The sequence below is a fragment of the Panulirus ornatus genome, chromosome 35 (genome assembly GCF_036320965.1).
Source record: "Panulirus ornatus isolate Po-2019 chromosome 35, ASM3632096v1, whole genome shotgun sequence".
Taxonomy (NCBI): Eukaryota; Metazoa; Arthropoda; class Malacostraca; order Decapoda; family Palinuridae; genus Panulirus; species Panulirus ornatus.
Genome location: NC_092258.1, coordinates 3,510,268 through 3,530,000, shown reverse-complemented (window position 1 = coordinate 3,530,000; position 19,733 = coordinate 3,510,268). Strand labels below are relative to the sequence as shown.

Genomic DNA, 19,733 nt, shown 5'->3' with positions numbered 1-19,733 from the left:
TTTCCAAGAGAGAGAGAGAGTGGATGTTACGGTGCGTAAGGCTGAGGTTCAGGCTTACGTTGGGTTTCTAGCCCGGGTTTCAGAGACCTTGTTCTGGAACGAGTCTCTGGTTCTCGGGTTGCTTGTTAGATTACAAGAAACCGTGTTCTGGAGGAAGGCTTACGTTGAAGGGGTTTCAAATTGCGATGAAAAACAGTTGCTTTTTCCAGAAGCGTTTGGTTTCTGTTTAGGTTTTTAGGGCGATAGACTTTGTTCCATAGTGCGGTACTCAAGCCGACCGATTCGTGTGTCTATTTTGTGATAGATAGTAGATTGTTTGTTTGTAGAAGTATATCGCTTATTAATGCTAGATATCAAATCGTGTATATGTGAAAGATTATATCGTTCTTTTATGTATGAGAAAAAGTAAATGGTCTTTCGTGATAGATCACATATTGTCAATTCATGATGGAAATTATAGATCGTCTACTGATGATAGATAATAATGCATCAATTGGGGATTATTTTTTTCTTTAACGAGGAACTTGCAGAAGAGCGGGAAATCAAGGAGAGATCCAGAGCTCATCGTTCGTTTCGAGATATCTTCATTAAACGCCTGGTTCATTACTTAAACGACTAATTGAGAGTAAACCGGTGATTTGAGCGTCCAGCGTGGGCTGGTAATGGGCCGTTAACGAGGTAGTTAGCGACTAATTGGTCGGTTATGGTTGTAAAAACGGGAATATCGCTATTTTGTTGCGCGGCGAGTTCCCTACTTGGAGAGAGAGAGAGAGAGAGAGAGAGAGAGAGAGAGAGAGAGAGAGAGAGAGAGAGAGAGAGAGAGAGGAGTTCCGATGTCACTTGCGCGGTGAGTTCCCTGTCTTGCGAAAGGAGGGCTACGTCTTGTAACTCAGCCTCAGGAATGCTTGGGGGCGCCACTCTGAAATATTTCCTTATTTCCTTCTTTTTTTTTTCTTATTATTATTCTTGTGTTCTTCTGATGAATCGAGACTGTAGAATAATCCAGTTTTGTTAATTGGAGTCGTTACTCACGATCAGCAGGTCGCTTTCTACGATGCTGGCTTGTTTGGGCACGGCAGCACGACCCCTTGAGCACGACGGTACGACATTTGGTGTGACGACCTGACACGTAAGAATCTGGTCAAGGGTCAGGTCGTCGTCCTCAAGAGCCCGTCTTCTAGGGTCGTACACTCGCGCTCTCCAGGGTCGTACCATCGTGATGAGGGGTCGTACATATACCATAGTGTTCTCTCTCAGGGAGGTTAAAGGACGCACATCATAGAGCCTTCAAAACGCATGATATCTTAAGTTACCCATACTTAAACCTTAAGAAATCAATACAGGTGGTAACTTCAGACCTTGAAACACGACGCGTGAATACTGGACTTGATTTAGATTATTTAAGATATATTCTAATCATGTCTCTGGCTGGCTGTCTTCCCTCGTCGTTGCCACTCCCTCAAAGACCACACCTGTGAAAAAAATAATCAAACCAAATTAGTCTGAAAAGAGTTATCATCAGTAATATATATATATATATATATATATATATATATATATATATATATATATATATATATATATATATATATATATATAGTGGATTGAGAAATATAAGTAATGCTTAAAAGAGGACATATATTCTGCAGTTATAAGGGGACTTGCATAGTTTCGTAGATGACGTATGATACATAAATACAAAAATTCATGTAACCTGTAGACACACGGGGGGCATAGAACTTGAAGTTACAAGTGACGTGCAACTTAGAGAGATACAGACGAAATTTAATCGAAAGTTACAGATGCCATGTTGCCCAGAGTTGCAAGGAATATGTAGCCTGTAGTTCTAAAGTGCTGTATAGCAGTTTAAACGCAACCTTTTTGTAGACATTGCTACACAGGTGATCACAAGTAGAAACAACGTGGAGGATATTTTTGTCTCTGTACTGCACACCACACGCAAATTCTTTCCATAGAGTTTTACCGGTGACCCGTAGAGGTCAGGTCATTGGTCACTCCAGCACACCCATAGGTCGCGCTGACGTGCCCCTAGGATCGTACCGTCGTGCTCAAGGATCGTACCGTCGTGCTCGAGGGTCGTACTGTCGTGCTCAAGGGTCGTACTGTCGTGCTCAAGGATCGTACCGTCGTGCTCAAGGATCGTGCCGTCGTGCTCAAGGGTCGTACCGTCGTGCTCAAGGATCGTACCGTCGTGCTCAAGGATCGTACTGTCGTGCTCAAGGATCGTACCGTCGTGCTCAAGGATCGTACCGTCGTGCTCAAGGATCGTACCGTCGTGCTCAAGGATCGTACCGTCGTGCTCAAGGATCGTACCGTCGTGCTCAAGGATCGTACCGTCGTGCTCAAGGATCGTACCGTCGTGCTCAAGGATCGTACCGTCGTGCTCAAGGATCGTACCGTCGTGCTCAAGGATCGTACCGTCGTGCTCAAGGATCGTACCGTCGTGCTCAAGGATCGTACCGTCGTGCTCAAGGATCGTACCGTCGTGCTCAAGGATCGTACCGTCGTGCTCAAGGATCGTACCGTCGTGCTCAAGGATCGTACCGTCGTGCTCAAGGATCGTACCGTCGTGCTCAAGGATCGTACCGTCGTGCTCAAGGATCGTACCGTCGTGCTCGAGGGTCGTACTGTCGTGCTCAAGGATCGTACCGTCGTGCTCAAGGATCGTACCGTCGTGCTCAAGGATCGTACCGTCGTGCTCAAGGATCGTACCGTCGTGCTCAAGGATCGTACCGTCGTGCTCAAGGATCGTACCGTCGTGCTCAAGGATCGTACCGTCGTGCTCAAGGATCGTACCGTCGTGCTCAAGGATCGTACCGTCGTGCTCAAGGATCGTACCGTCGTGCTCAAGGATCGTACCGTCGTGCTCAAGGATCGTACCGTCGTGCTCAAGGATCGTACCGTCGTGCTCAAGGATCGTACCGTCGTGCTCAAGGATCGTACCGTCGTGCTCAAGGATCGTACCGTCGTGCTCAAGGATCGTACCGTCGTGCTCAAGGATCGTACCGTCGTGCTCAAGGATCGTACCGTCGTGCTCAAGGATCGTACCGTCGTGCTCAAGGATCGTACCGTCGTGCTCAAGGATCGTACCGTCGTGCTCAAGGATCGTACCGTCGTGCTCGAGGGTCGTACTGTCGTGCTCAAGGATCGTACCGTCGTGCTCAAGGATCGTACCGTCGTGCTCAAGGATCGTACCGTCGTGCTCGAGGGTCGTACTGTCGTGCTCAAGGATCGTACCGTCGTGCTCAAGGATCGTACCGTCGTGCTCAAGGATCGTACCGTCGTGCTCAAGGATCGTACCGTCGTGCTCAAGGATCGTACCGTCGTGCTCAAGGATCGTACCGTCGTGCTCAAGGATCGTACCGTCGTGCTCGAGGGTCGTACTGTCGTGCTCAAGGATCGTACCGTCGTGCTCAAGGATCGTACCGTCGTGCTCAAGGATCGTACCGTCGTGCTCAAGGATCGTACCGTCGTGCTCAAGGATCGTACCGTCGTGCTCGAGGGTCGTACTGTCGTGCTCAAGGATCGTACCGTCGTGCTCAAGGATCGTACCGTCGTGCTCAAGGATCGTACCGTCGTGCTCAAGGATCGTACCGTCGTGCTCAAGGATCGTACCGTCGTGCTCAAGGATCGTACCGTCGTGCTCAAGGATCGTACCGTCGTGCTCAAGGATCGTACCGTCGTGCTCAAGGATCGTACCGTCGTGCTCAAGGATCGTACCGTCGTGCTCGAGGGTCGTACTGTCGTGCTCAAGGATCGTACCGTCGTGCTCAAGGATCGTACCGTCGTGCTCAAGGATCGTACCGTCGTGCTCAAGGATCGTACCGTCGTGCTCAAGGATCGTACCGTCGTGCTCAAGGATCGTACCGTCGTGCTCAAGGATCGTACCGTCGTGCTCAAGGATCGTACCGTCGTGCTCAAGGATCGTACCGTCGTGCTCAAGGATCGTACCGTCGTGCTCAAGGATCGTACCGTCGTGCTCAAGGATCGTACCGTCGTGCTCAAGGATCGTACCGTCGTGCTCAAGGATCGTACCGTCGTGCTCAAGGATCGTACCGTCGTGCTCAAGGATCGTACCGTCGTGCTCAAGGATCGTACCGTCGTGCTCAAGGATCGTACCGTCGTGCTCAAGGATCGTACCGTCGTGCTCAAGGATCGTACCGTCGTGCTCAAGGATCGTACCGTCGTGCTCAAGGATCGTACCGTCGTGCTCAAGGATCGTACCGTCGTGCTCAAGGATCGTACCGTCGTGCTCAAGGATCGTACCGTCGTGCTCAAGGATCGTACCGTCGTGCTCAAGGATCGTACCGTCGTGCTCAAGGATCGTACCGTCGTGCTCAAGGATCGTACCGTCGTGCTCAAGGATCGTACCGTCGTGCTCAAGGATCGTACCGTCGTGCTCAAGGATCGTACCGTCGTGCTCGAGGGTCGTACTGTCGTGCTCAAGGATCGTACCGTCGTGCTCAAGGATCGTACCGTCGTGCTCAAGGATCGTACCGTCGTGCTCAAGGATCGTACCGTCGTGCTCAAGGATCGTACCGTCGTGCTCAAGGATCGTACCGTCGTGCTCAAGGATCGTACCGTCGTGCTCAAGGATCGTACCGTCGTGCTCAAGGATCGTACCGTCGTGCTCAAGGATCGTACCGTCGTGCTCAAGGATCGTACCGTCGTGCTCAAGGATCGTACCGTCGTGCTCAAGGATCGTACCGTCGTGCTCAAGGATCGTACCGTCGTGCTCAAGGATCGTACCGTCGTGCTCAAGGATCGTACCGTCGTGCTCAAGGATCGTACCGTCGTGCTCAAGGATCGTACCGTCGTGCTCAAGGATCGTACCGTCGTGCTCAAGGATCGTACCGTCGTGCTCAAGGATCGTACCGTCGTGCTCAAGGATCGTACCGTCGTGCTCAAGGATCGTACCGTCGTGCTCAAGGATCGTACCGTCGTGCTCAAGGATCGTACCGTCGTGCTCAAGGATCGTACCGTCGTGCTCAAGGATCGTACCGTCGTGCTCAAGGGTCGTACTGTCGTGCTCAAGGATCGTACCGTCGTGCTCAAGGATCGTACCGTCGTGCTCAAGGATCGTACCGTCGTGCTCAAGGATCGTACCGTCGTGCTCAAGGATCGTACCGTCGTGCTCAAGGATCGTACCGTCGTGCTCAAGGATCGTACCGTCGTGCTCAAGGATCGTACCGTCGTGCTCAAGGATCGTACCGTCGTGCTCAAGGATCGTACCGTCGTGCTCAAGGATCGTACCGTCGTGCTCAAGGATCGTACCGTCGTGCTCAAGGATCGTACCGTCGTGCTCAAGGATCGTACCGTCGTGCTCAAGGATCGTACCGTCGTGCTCAAGGATCGTACCGTCGTGCTCAAGGATCGTACCGTCGTGCTCAAGGATCGTACCGTCGTGCTCAAGGATCGTACCGTCGTGCTCAAGGATCGTACCGTCGTGCTCAAGGATCGTACCGTCGTGCTCAAGGATCGTACCGTCGTGCTCAAGGATCGTACCGTCGTGCTCAAGGATCGTACCGTCGTGCTCAAGGATCGTACCGTCGTGCTCAAGGATCGTACCGTCGTGCTCAAGGATCGTACCGTCGTGCTCAAGGATCGTACCGTCGTGCTCAAGGATCGTACCGTCGTGCTCAAGGATCGTACCGTCGTGCTCAAGGATCGTACCGTCGTGCTCAAGGATCGTACCGTCGTGCTCAAGGATCGTACCGTCGTGCTCAAGGATCGTACCGTCGTGCTCAAGGATCGTACCGTCGTGCTCAAGGATCGTACCGTCGTGCTCAAGGATCGTACCGTCGTGCTCAAGGATCGTACCGTCGTGCTCAAGGATCGTACCGTCGTGCTCGAGGGTCGTACTGTCGTGCTCAAGGATCGTACCGTCGTGCTCAAGGATCGTACCGTCGTGCTCAAGGATCGTACCGTCGTGCTCAAGGATCGTACCGTCGTGCTCAAGGATCGTACCGTCGTGCTCAAGGATCGTACCGTCGTGCTCAAGGATCGTACCGTCGTGCTCAAGGATCGTACCGTCGTGCTCAAGGATCGTACCGTCGTGCTCAAGGATCGTACCGTCGTGCTCAAGGATCGTACCGTCGTGCTCAAGGATCGTACCGTCGTGCTCAAGGATCGTACCGTCGTGCTCAAGGATCGTACCGTCGTGCTCAAGGATCGTACCGTCGTGCTCAAGGATCGTACCGTCGTGCTCAAGGATCGTACCGTCGTGCTCGAGGGTCGTACTGTCGTGCTCAAGGATCGTACCGTCGTGCTCAAGGATCGTACCGTCGTGCTCGAGGACAAGAACAGTATTTTCAGACTCTAGTCTCCATAGATGGCTGATGGTCAGTGACTCAAGTTATCCACTGAAAATAGTATTAGTAACCTATACTTCTAATATGTGTGTGTGTGTGTGTGTGTGTGTGTGTGTGTGTGTGTGTGTGTGTGTATGTGTGTATGGAGACAGGACGATATAAAGTAGGTAGAAGGTCCCCCTCTTCACCCACGTCTCTTCTCCAGCGGGATGATAACCACGAAGGAACACCATAAAGTATAGGGTACACTGACATGGAAATTCTTTTTTTTTGGAAAGAAAAAAAAAAGAGGAAGAATGGAAAACACATTCTAATCTAATTTCAGCAGCCGGACACTCTGGGGAGGAGGTATTTCAGCCTCAAATCTGCAAAGAAAAAACTTTTTGAAATATGCGCATTTTATATTGTTGCTCCTGGGTCGCTTTGCTCTCTGATAACCGATATCATTAAGCTGATTGTTCAGCCTTGATTAAGACGTATTAATTGTCTTCGTCGTGTCCTTATCTTGCGGTAGTTTAAGCCATTGTTCTACGACTCCGCCAGTGAAAAAAAAAATAAATATTCACGTTACAGTTACATCTGCTTCTCTTGAACAACATACCGTTATTTCTCTGTGGTCACTCTGTCAGAGTCTGACACGAAGAAAATGTCTTTGTTTTACATTTTCGACGTTTATAAAAGCACTGTCAGCCATTCTTGAAGATCTCGTTGGAGTGTGCATCTCTTGTCATTCTTTTTCTTATATATAGATGTAAAGTAGTTTTTAGACGTCGAGTCAATCCTCATGAAAGCTTATTTCCGAGCGATGTTTGTAGTTTTGCTGCTCCTCTTTGTATTTGTTCTGTCTTTCCTTAATCCTTCGCAGTATAATGGCATCAAGAAGAAGGGAGGTAATTAGATTAAGAGGGAAGTTACCGGAAAGTAAACACGTAATTGGGTCAAGGAGTAAGCAAGAAAATCGGATTAAGAATGAAGGGAGTAACTGGCCCAAGAAATAAGGAAGCAAGTAAAGGAGGAGGAGACGAGGGAGGTGGTAGACCAAGCAGTCAGGAAGACCACCCAAGAGCCGTCAGAACAGGATGACTCTGTGTCGCCCACCGTCGGAGTGATCGTCACACTTCATCTATATCCCCGCGGCTCGAACTATTTCTGCCGCAGTGGGAGCTGAACCAGGCTCTCTCTCTCTCTCTCTCTCTCTCTCTCTCTCTCTCTCTCTCTCTCTCTCTCTCTCTCTCTCTCTCTCTCTCTTCTATCATCATCATCATCATATTCCTGGCTGCTTAAGACCATTGCAGTTTACGAACGGGTTAGCTCCATAGTGTGACCTACAACCAGAGATTTTTTTCTTTTCATTCTGTGTCTTACCACAAGGTGGTTGCCAGTCGCCACCATTGTCTCTGGCCCCCAACTGAACAGTGTGAATTGGATCATAATGATTACCAACAAGCCAATCCCATTGGCTGTACTTACCTGACCCGCCCAGTGGAATTACGGACAGAGAAATGATTACAGGTAGAGTGATCAGGAAATACCTGTTATTATATTTCTGATTCTAGCTTGAATCCCTTTTTTTTCTATATCAAATGAATTCAAGCACGAATTCAAGCGCGTCGTAGAATCTGATCTTGTGGGGAAGAGCCTTCATGTTGACGGAGTGATGGTAACTTGGACGTCATGGTCGTGTTCCGTGGTAGCAGAAAGGCAGAAAAAAAAAATTAAGACACGACAGTGAGCGTTCATGGCTCTATTAATCAGTACCGGAACACGGCCCGTTTGACGCGAGAGTAACCCGTTCCCCCGGCCCAACGCATTTACATTGGCTGATCTATTGACTTTATCGTATCAGAACGGTTTTTGTTTTTTTCTAAAGAAACTTGGCGTTATCTACGCATCTTGTGAGACGCATAAGCGTACATTTATATGATGTAGACTTAACAGTAGAGCCAGGCAGGAGTCTCCGGCTCTGTTTCGGCACTTTATCACGCCTTGTAAAAGAGCGGAGTTCCCTTTCCCGTAGTTTATCTTGGTCGCTATTTGTTACCTGATTAATTTGTTTACGCTTTAGCTTACGTTCCACCAGGTTTATCATGGTTTTTTCTTCCTCTCTTCCTCAGCTCTACCGCACGGTGGAGAAGATGTGGGGCGGCGGAGCTCCTGGCGGTGGAGGCGGTGGCGGTGGAGGAGGAGGTGGAGTTCTGCCCGGAGGAGGAGCCGGAGGCCCTTTGGGCGTGGGTGGAGAGGGTCCTCCTCCACCCTCTCACTCGGCGCCTTCCCACGATGCCCACGATGTCAAGAAGACGACTCCAACGCCCCCGCCGCCGCCTTCGTCAGCAGAAGGGTCGGCGGCGGCGGGGGTGGCGACCCCATCGGTCTCCAACACGCCGCCCATACCGCCCACGCCCATGGACGTCACCTCGCATTTGCCCGCCATGCTCTCTCACCTCACCCAGGGCCTGAGTAGTACTAGCAACTCTCACAGGGATTCGCCTTCCTCCTCCTCCCACCAACAGTCGCCCAGTAGCCATGTGCCTCCACAAGCACCGCCTTCGCCCACGGCTATGGACGGGCACACACACGACGTGCAGAAGATGGTGAGTACTCGATGTGTATCTCATCTGGCATGTGTGTGAGAGAGAGAGAGAGAGAGTGTGTGTTTGTCCTCTTTCCGAAGCATATGAAAGAGCGCATGTGATTGTATCCTGATTGCTTCCTGATTTCTCGTGTTATGCCATGTAGCCAACAGACGCCCTCACAAAGAAGACCATCTGTTTGTGTGCCGTTCAGATGGCACCGCAGCAGCCGCTGCCAGAGGATCAGAGACCGTCACGAAGAAGACCAATTTTCCGCCATTCAGTTGGCACCAAAGTCGTCTTCACCATCTGTCTGGCTGTTAAACAGACGGTTAGCTCATTTTCTATGTACGGGAACAGATGGTTACCTTGTTCCTTATGTACGAGAACAGATGGTTACCTCGTTCCTTATGTATAGCACCAGATGGTTAACTCTTACCCCTCTTTAAACAAGATGAAGACAATGCCATGATTATCTTGGTCGGCACGTATTGAAAACGCTATCTTTTCTGAGCAATAGCGGCTACGGTTTGGTAAGTACCTTATCTTAGTGATGACTGTAGTGATAAGTGTATCTTGGTTGGAAGGAGGACTAGTGACCTGGTCTCCTTCGCTCATAAGTAAGTAAGACGAGGACTGATTATTCCGGTTCTTCGTCGTATCTCTTATGCACCGTTCTTCGTCAAGGGTATATGGTCGCTGACCATCGCTAGTTTACAGTCTCTTGCAGTCATGCATTCTGTATAAGTCGTTGATGATGTCTTTCTTTCTACATCTCCCTTGTCACCCAAAGATCCTTAATTCCTGCAATTATTTCGTACAGTCTACTATGGCAACTCCACTCACACCCAAAGACTCCTTGGCTTTGTCCTTTCACCGTGACCTCATGTGGTTCCTCCCTCCTCCTCCTCCTCCTCTTCCATTCATCTTACTCATAGAAACTCCATCCACTCCTTCGTCCTCCTCCTCCTCCTCCAGCTTCTTCGTCCATCCATATGTCCATCACTCTCAGAGCTCCGCGGATTTACGTTTGACCTTATGGTTTTCGCCGTACCCTCGTTTTAACCATCCTTATCTTCTCACTGTGTCCGCCATACGTATTCCACACACGTAAGTAGATGAAAGATCATATGGAACACCCGTGTTCTGGTCGTACCCTAGAGTAGGCTGACAGCCTGCCAACAGGGGCCTTCAGGAACAGGCATTGCTTCTCTGCATCGGTCTCCTGAAAGCACCGCACCTCCCTGAAATTAGACGTACCATCTAGACATCCAGTGATTCCACCATCTTACGAGTTGTCCCCCAGTTAACTGATATTTCCAGCCTTCTGTTGCGCTTGATACTTATCCACACTTCTTACTCCGTGTTCCCCCTCCGTCAGGCACCGTCCCTGTGGTAGATGTTTAGTCATAGCCTCCCTCATGATCACGAAGGTTCGTGTCTCCCAGGACCATAGCTCTCTTCCTCCATTCCCAGACTGATACTAACTCTTCGTATGACCTAGCGGTCTGTTGCTGTTTGAATTCCTCTGTATGCTTTTACATTTGTGTATATACCCCACCCAGGCTCTCCCATAAATCCCTTGTATAAAAAGAAGCCACAGAAATGTCAGGGCACGCTTGTCTTCTAACCAAGAGCCTGTGTGTGTGTCTCTCTCTCACGCCACCAGCTGGCCTGACGCATACTGTAACTCATCACTGTAAGGGTCTTCGTCCCCACCCATCTGTGTCTCATCCACTTCGGTGTATCAAATTCGTTTGGAAATTCGTTCATTCCTGCATATGATCCCCGATCAGTGTATCCCCGGCTGCTCCTTGTTATCTCGGCGGCCTATCACCTCCGATCACTTGGCTCTCCCCTGAACACCCTCCCTCCCACCACAGACTATATACCAGGGATTAACAGTACTAAACACTGCCCGAACATCATCCCCTGACAACCCATCATTTCAGACCGCTTCTCGCTTTACCGTCCAGCACAACATTCCTTCCATCAATTTCACTCATTTGCGTAATCTAAAAGTGCTTTATGCGTCTGCCATCAGCACTGTACCACCGGTATGCATCAGTTAATTCATGCGTGGTAGGAAGCATCATCGATACAATAATTATATTAAATCCGTCAGGATCCCCTCCAGTTCCCCCGCGTCCACCAGCCTGCCGCCTCAGCAGCGCTCACTTCCACCTCTCTCTCTACCCAAGAACCTTTACGTGTTCATCATCCATTTGTTGTTAGCGCTGTCGTATCCTCACCACATAGACTCATGGTCAGTTACGTATTTAAGATAGGGTAGTTTTCCCGAAGGTTTTTCTTCATCGTACAATGCTTTTAGTCTCGTGTTGCACATCATATACTAAAGGTGGTGAATTTTTCTTTTTCTTGTTGTGTGGTTAGCCTTCACACACACACGCACACACACACACACACACACACACACACACACACACACACACACACACACACACACACACACACACACACACACACACACACACACATACTTACATACACACATGGTCATATTTCCCTTCGCTGCCTCCAGATTTTCTTCCTCTTTACTCTGTTTCAGTATCCAGTTACTTTACCAAATTTTGACCAATTCATTACTTTTATTTTCACGAAGACCGACTGTCGTTTGCGGATGATTGATACCAGACCGATCCCAGTACTCGAGTCTTACTCTCATGGTGATACAACGACCCAACTTGAACACGACGATACGACCTTCGAGCACAAATGGGTATGACTACATGGGGACGACAGCCTAGCCATTAACCTATCATGTCAAAGACCAGGCTGTCATATACGCCCAAGGGTCGTACCGTCGTGCTCAAGAGTCGTACCGTCGTACTCAGCAGTCGTACCTGCAGGCTCCAAGGGAATGATGATGCCCTTCGCTTGTATCATCACTCCGTACCACCCAGAATGAATTCACTGCTCCCACCGCTCATAGTGGCAAGCACCTCTTCCTCTTCAAGTGCCAAACACAAGCAACAACTCACACGCGTCTCCTCCTTGCCTCACAAGAAGAGTTTGGCCAACATGGGTGACCCAGTCGATCAGCCACGTGTCTCACCTTTTGCCGAGGCGTCAAAATTTTCGCAGTTTTAATGCCAAATCCACGAGACACGAATGATCGTGCTGTCGTTCCTCCCTGAGTGCCCCGTGAATACACGATATTTCAAACGCTCAGAGGCTGTTTAGAGTGTCCACCGCCTGTGTGGTAAGCCATCCAACACTCAGGAAGGCTCAAACGAGAGAGAGAGAGAGAGAGAGAGAGAGAGAGAGAGAGAGAGAGAGAGAGAGAGAGAGAGAGAGAGAGAGAGAGAAATAAGACCTCCCCAGAGAGATGTTTATTAGGACAGAGTCCAAAATGATTAGACCAGCAATGTTCGTACTTTATAAGTACATTGTAGGTATAAGTGTAGGTGTTTTGATGGCCTTTTCTTTACCGATTGGTGCACGTAGGTACGAGTGGGGCGTAGCTTATATATATATGGAAGGAGTTGGCTCCCGTGAAAGTGCGCAGGAGTTAAGTGGTGGGGTGTTTCTTTACCAACGTGTGTGTGTGTGTGTGTGTTGTGAGAGAGGTGCAGGAAACAGCGTTTCATGAGACGAACTCAATGTATTCATCCAGCAAGGTGGAACCTCCGACCCCTCGTACCTGGGGTGTTGTCATGTCACACTTACAACGGTGTGGTTGGCCCATGGAGCGTCACTCTAACAGGTGTGACGACCTGGCCTCTGGCTTGTTCCGAAAGACATACTGGCAGCCATCTTGAACACGAGGTTTGCTGGCCTCTGGCTCGACCCTGAACGCTCAGGTCAGAGGCCAACACCGTCGTGCTTGAGAAATTAACATTCTCAAGTCTTCAGAATCTCACCAGAGCCAGGACGGAATGTGCCGGATACACGTTCTCTCCATACGAAGGCAACTTATGATATGTAACTGTAAATTCTTTTTGTAGAATATAAGTTCGGTTTATCATGTAACGAGTGAGACAACATAACGATGATTAAGATCATGACATCGGAAGACTGTTAGAGGTGGCAAGCATTATATTCTACCACTTATGGCCTTCCTGCGTCACTCCTGTGTGAGATGTTGCATTTTTTGAGAATCCCCTTTCGTGCAGGGATAACTTTTTGTCATTACCTCTCAAAGTCTTCAGATTAAAGCCACAAGTGTCCTTTTTCTTCTTCCTCTTCCTCTTCCCCTCCCTTGCACGCCTTCCCTCTCTTTCTCTCACTCACTGTATTTCCCTGTCTTACCCCTCACATTTCTTATCATTTCTCATTCTAAGTGTCATCCATGCTATCTCCTGTTTTCCTTAATACCTCTTCGTCCTTCTCTGATGTTCCCTCTCATCGCCTCTCCTCTCCTTCCCTCTGCACCCCATTTTATAATCTACTCTTATTATTATCTCTGCTCCTTCCACTTGTTTTATATCTTTGTTCAATGATTTCTTTTTTCTTTCTTCTGATTCCTTCATTCTGCTCGTTTTTTCTATTAAGATCTCCTCGATTTTGCCCTCCTCCTCTTCTTCTCGTTCGCGTGTTCTTCATCCATTCAGCATCTGCTTCTCTCACCGTCCACCTCTATCCGTGTTTCAACTTCTCTCTCATGACGCATTCGCACGCCTTTCCTACACTAACCATCGCGTTTCTAAATGTGTTATCCATAAATCACCATCTTTAACGTCCCCACCCCTTGCATAATCGTATAGATCACTGCTTCTTTCAGATCCATTGCCCTTATTTCTTTCATCCAGTGGCTATACTTGCTCTCCTTCCTTCACGTGCTGCATTCATCGTCCTTCCTTCCTTTCCGTCACCAGGCCTGCCTGCTATCCCACCTTTCACTCAGTCTGTATGCCTGCCTCTCCTTCACTGAACTATATTTGCTATTTCTCTTTCAGCTGCTATATTTGCTATGACTCTTTTCACCCTTGCTCTATTTGCTATCCCCCTTCTGTGCCTTCGTCGTTCACGCCCCTTCCCTCTTTTTCTTCTCCTAGGTTCTCCATCCCCCCTCTTTTCTGTCCCATCTTTCCCATCCCCTGTGGCGCTCATTCAATTTTCCTTTTGCTTCCACAGATATTCGTCATCAGGCTTTATCCCCAATTCCCTTTTGCTTCTCCTATCCTCTCCTAGTTTCCTTTTGTATTTGTTAACTTCCTATCACCCATGGCGTTTATTCAATTTTTCCTACGCTTTCCACCAGTTTCATTCGCCTTCTATTGTGTCTCTTTATTGTTATTCTTTCTATGACTCCTCCCCTCTTTTTTTTTTATCCTCTGCTTTCACTGTCCCTTTTTCCATTAATTCTCCCACTTACACGGCCCCTTTTTGCCCTCGTTCTATATTTTAATCGACAATATCCACTTCCATGTGTTCTCTCTCTCTTTCCCTCCTGCCCCTCTCTTTAACAAAGGCCTCTCCCCTCGTTTCATTTTCCTACGATATTTTCATGTTGCGTATTTTCATCATTCTTTTTTTTTTCTTTTGGCTCTTTTTTTTTATTCTATTTTCCCATCCCTCTTCGCTGGTCCATCATGACCTGCCCTGAGAATGAGCAATAACAGGAGACAGAGTAGACCTGATTCGCCTCATTATTACTTACCATTGTGAGAGGAGGTGGGGGTTAGGAAGGGGGCAGAAATAGGCTAAGGGGGGTGGGGGGGGGGAAGGAAAAAGGGGGGAAAAAATAGGTAGAAAATAGCAATATGTTTCCACTTTTTTTTTTTCCACCTGCAGTTGGTAAGAAAATATGCCGTGAAATCTGGGCAAAAATAGAGGTTCCTGGTTTTTGCTTGTTATTGGAGTTTGGAAGATAAGATGGGGTGGAAGGCAAAATATTCCTCACTCCCACAGTTTTTGGAACAGCCGTGCGTGTGTTGGCAAGAAATCCATATATATATATATATATATATATATATATATATATATATATATATATATATATATATATATATATATATATATATATATATATAAAATGTGGGCCTAGATTTCTTAACTTGTTGTGTATATCTCAAATTGATGGCATGTTATGGAGAAAGCAATGATGTGATATTCATTATGATAACGATAATGAACATTGGAAAAATGTAAAGATAGCGTTGATAATCATGATAATAAGGATAATTGGTGATTATGATAATAGAACTGAAATTATTTAGTGTGATATGATTATTATTATTATCATTATTAATATTATTATCATTATTATTATTATCATTATTATTATTATTATTATTATTATTATTATATTATCACTATTATTATTGTTATTATTATTATCATTAGTTTTATCATTATTGTGATCGGCTGGCTTGCGGTCGGCCTTGAACGTGGGCTGGATCATTTCATTGGTCCAAGAGGCCGTCTTCATTCCACCCAGATCTGTACTAAGTTTCATCTCCCTCTGCAGCGCCGTTGTCACTGACTTACACCCACACTGTTGTATTCGTTCAAGTTTTTCATTGTCTTCCATCAAGTTTGTGGTGACCAGAAAATCCAGAATTGCAAAGCGTATTTTGATTAAGGTCTGACTAAGGAGAGTGAGAATTATATTCTTTGCTTTTTTTTTCTTTTTTTAGTTTGTATTTTTTCCTGTACAACTTTGCAGGTTATAGTCTTCATCAGGTGCAATTAATGATTTTTAATCGCATTTTTGATCATTACTGATAATCTAAGTTCTGTTTTTTTCCCCCTTCTAATGGCGGTCCACCGATAATTTCATAACCATAGCTAGTTTTTCGTCTCCAGTTTGCACTGCTATCCTTAAGTCTACGGTCAGTTCCACTTGCCACGTCTGTAATCACTCCGTCAGTCTGTCAATATCTCTTTAGAATCTTTTTTAGACAGTCTGCCTTTAACGAAGCCTTGCTAGATCTCCTGAGTTGAATTCTGCTGGCCAGTTGCGTCTCCAAGTCATTCATCATTAGTAGCATGGGTCCCAGTTAGGTACAGCACCCGGCTTGGGCCTGAATAGAGAAGACAAGTTATGAAGGACCCGGATAGTGAAGGTGGCGATCAAGCGGAGCCCCGGATGGTGACGCATAGGATCATGAGGGGGGCCCAGATAGTGATCTCCCGATAGTGAGGACTGGGATGGACCAGGATCCTGGTAATGAGGACTTGGGGTAAACCAGTACCCTAGGCAGTGAGGACTAGGGTGGACCAATACCCCGTATAATGAGGACTGAGGCGAACCGCTACCCCTGTAATGAGGACTAGGGTTCAACCAGTAACCCCCCCCACCGTGAATGAGGACTGTGTTCAGTCAGGACCCCACCCACGGTCGTGAGGGCTGGGATGAACCAGGACAGCCCCCCTGGTAAGGAGGAGTGTGGGTGCTCTAGATCTAGTGCGGATTGAACATGGTGGAGAGCACCCTGCCGGAGGTTCTGAGGGAGGCCATCCCCCCCACCTGGTGCTACAGGAGGGAAACATGCCAAGGGAAATTCTCTCTAGCGTAAAAATTGTAGAGGTTACAAAGGAAAGAGAAGGGGGAGACTTTTTTTTTTTCTTTTTACGAAGTGATGGACAGCCTCCCCAAACTGCCTCCCTGCCTGCCTGCCAGCCAGCCGGCCGGCCGACCAGCCAGCCAACAGGCTTCTATAGCCAGCCAACCATGTAGCTAAGAGGTCTTATAGCCGGCCAGCCATATAGCTAAGGGGTCTTATAGCCAGCCAGCCATATAGGTTGGAGGTCTTATAGACAGCCAACCTTACCCCTAAGAGGTCTCATAGCCAGCCAGCCATATAGGTAGGAGGTCTTAAAGCCAGCCAGCCATACAGCGTAGAGGGTTTTACAGTCGGCCAGTTATATAGACAAGAGATCTTACAGACAGCCACCCATATAACCAACAGGTCCTTAGATTCAGCCTTCTGTTTAACCAAGAGGCGCTTATAACCATCTAGCCGTACAACCAACTGGATCTTGTAACTACATAGGCAGCTGACTCCATTAGACATTCAGAGCGCCAGGGTCTTCGTTCATCCATATATTATGGCTTAGCATTTATTTGGTTCGCTACATAGCTAACGTTTTAGCTAGAGCTGTAGCTTCTAAAGAGTCATATAGGAAGTACCTCAGCCTTGTAGCCAGATAATACGATATGATTTTCGCCACCTCGATCTGTGAGGGAAGTGAGAAGCCCCGTTGGCGCCATCCCAATCTATCCTGGAAAACACCAATTTTTTCGAAGTATTTCCAGCCTTCCGGTTCTGCTCTTCGTCAAGATTTCTTGGACGTTATCTCTCTATCTGTCCCTATAGATAGCCTGGAAATAACTTTCTTTCATGACATTCTTACCCAATTTCCTCAGTTTCTAGCGAGTGTCTGTAAGGAAGCCAGTGTTTTGATCTCCGTAGAGGCATCTACAGGAGTAGATCAGTTTGAGAACGGAGCAGGTTCGTTGCGAGAGAAGTGGACGCGTTAAGTAGCAGTTTGGGGGACGCGTCTGGGGGCAACCCTCAGTCCCTTGGAGAGATCTCGTCTCTGGTTGGTTGCTGAGGAGTTCTAGTTTACAGTCTTTCCCGGCATTTTGTAAGAAGGTGATATGGGTCAGTTTATCAGCCGGTCGGGTCGTGGCCGCTCATAAGCAGAGAGAGAGAGAGAGAGAGAGAGAGAGAGAGAGAGCAACGCGAAAATGTGTTTTTGGTGATGGGGAAATTTCACACCGGTGTTTTGCGTGTCAGGCGTGATGTTTGAAAATAACCGTGACGAGTGCGAGTCTTTGGTTCGCCGTAGCTCAAGCAAGCGCTTGGACGACGCGATTCCTTAAGGCAGTTGATTCTCCAACTCGGGAGGAGGGGAAGGCTAGGCTATTTAACACGCCGGTTCTCTTTTGGACTCTCCCAGTACCAGGGACCATTAAGGGCAGGATTTATGGCTGCCTCACAAATCCAAGTGGCGGGTGTACGCGGAACCCAATTTACACCGGTATGAGAAATAGGAAATTTGCTGTTGTATTCTTCTTCGCCTCCCATCTCAGAGGGTTTCCAGGCCCTCTTGTGGTGCCCGGTATACGTCTGGCATGACCCACAGTGCTTCTGTGTTGAATCAAACTCAAGTGTACCCATGAGCATATCTATTAGCTTTAAGACTGGATTGATGAACGAATATTTGTATTGACGTGTGACGGATTCCTAATATTCAAGATGCTTTGGGAGCCTGAAGCTTTTGCGGTATTCTAAGCTTCTGGGAGTCGTTAAACGTTTGGGGGTACGATCGAGAAGGAGGTCTTCAAAATAAGTGTTGGGTTATGCTTGCTTGTTGATTGCGGGGTCTGATCCCAATGGGATGAGCTCTTTAGGTGAAGCCAGTAATGTGGGCCTCATGTTGAGCCATATGTGCTCAGACTACCAGGGTCTTCCTTACTGGAGCTTGAGGTGACCAGTCCGGGGCAAATGTAAATAAGAAAAATCTAGATTTCAGTATGATTCTTTGAATCAATAGTGTTTAGCTCCTTCAGCTGTTTTGATATGAGTCTTTTTTTTCTAGTTCATTTATTTGCTCTGTTTAATTGTTTTCTCATCGTTTAAGATAATGAACAGTTGATGTACTTTGTGTAATACTTGATTTTCCACTCTCACTGGCCTGTAACCCTTCGGGGTTAGGTCAAAGGCAGGGCCACCATACCCTGAGCCCGTATGACTGTCGAACTCAAGAAGTCTTGCTAATGTGATATTTGAATTAGAACAACGAAGCCACTCACTGAATTAACGCGTTCTAAACCGAAAAGATCAAATTCAAAAGTATATCATTGACAAATTCAACACTGATCAGTCAGGATCGTATCCCACTAAAGCTCTAAACAGTTGCTAGGAGTCAAAAGAACATGTACGATTGTATTTCCAAGATTAAATATTGGAGTTCCATCCTCGCGTGTGGTATCAGACGCTCCATAGATCGAACCTGTATGTGTTAGGGATCCAACTCGGTTGCTTGCTTGGCCGGCGGGCTGGTTCATTTGGCGTGTGTGTGTGTGTGTGTGTGTGTGTGTGTGTGTGTGTGTGTGTGTGTGTCGTATTTTGAACCTCTGCCAATGAGGTGCCGTGAGCATCCGACGCACTAAACACCTACGTCACATCCCAACACCCGCTGGTAAGGCATCTTGGTCGCCCCTCGGGCGGTAGCCCAGAGTGCCCGTCTGAGGGAATAATGTGTCTAGGTGTGTCATTTGATGAGCTAGAGGTACAGATGCTTAATGAGGCCATAGTGGGATGCTACTGTATAGTGTCTCAGGCTTCCACAGTTTACACACACACACACACAGTAGGGTGCTATGACGTATGCGATAAAATTTACATCATTGATAATGATGACAGGAGTGTGGCGTCAGTCTACAGAAAAACGTACAATACTAGTAATGGACGTGTGTCGCGTGGGTTTGTACAGGAAAGGTCAACAGGAAGAGGGTCATGACACATCAGGAAGAGGAGTCATGGCTTTCAAGCTTGACCTCTCGTATCACCTCGACCTGGCCTGGTCACTCTCGTACAGGAGGGCAAAATTGGTGGTCAAGTCATTGTATTTCTTGCAGTAACAAGCAAGTGTGCGGTCCATATATATTTAGTTATCTGTCTTTCTGTTAGTATGTGCCTGACATATGCAATGATTAGACTGGCTCTTATAAAGTTACGGTAACTCATGACTTGTTGTGTTAGGGATTAAGTAACTCACTGGATGCCATGCTGGGGTCATGGTAAATCACTGAGTGATATGTACGAGGTCAGAGTAATTTAGTAAAGGGCCCTAATAGGGAACTGTGGCACCAGTGGTTGAAGCACTTATGGTCTTGGCTTTATTAACCTCGCCA

At 47.7% G+C, this 19,733-nt stretch overlaps 1 protein-coding gene across 4 annotated transcripts in view; it reads left to right on the top strand.

Moving 5' to 3' along the window:
* dati (zinc finger protein datilografo) overlaps positions 1-19,733 on the top strand; it is an 804,480-nt gene that overhangs the window by 231,971 nt on the left and 552,776 nt on the right. For all 4 annotated transcript variants that reach the window (XM_071682892.1, XM_071682893.1, XM_071682891.1 and 1 more), the window contains exon 2: positions 8,447-8,923. In XM_071682892.1, the coding sequence (XP_071538993.1) occupies positions 8,447-8,923 (477 nt within the window). The remainder of the gene's footprint in view (positions 1-8,446; positions 8,924-19,733) is intronic.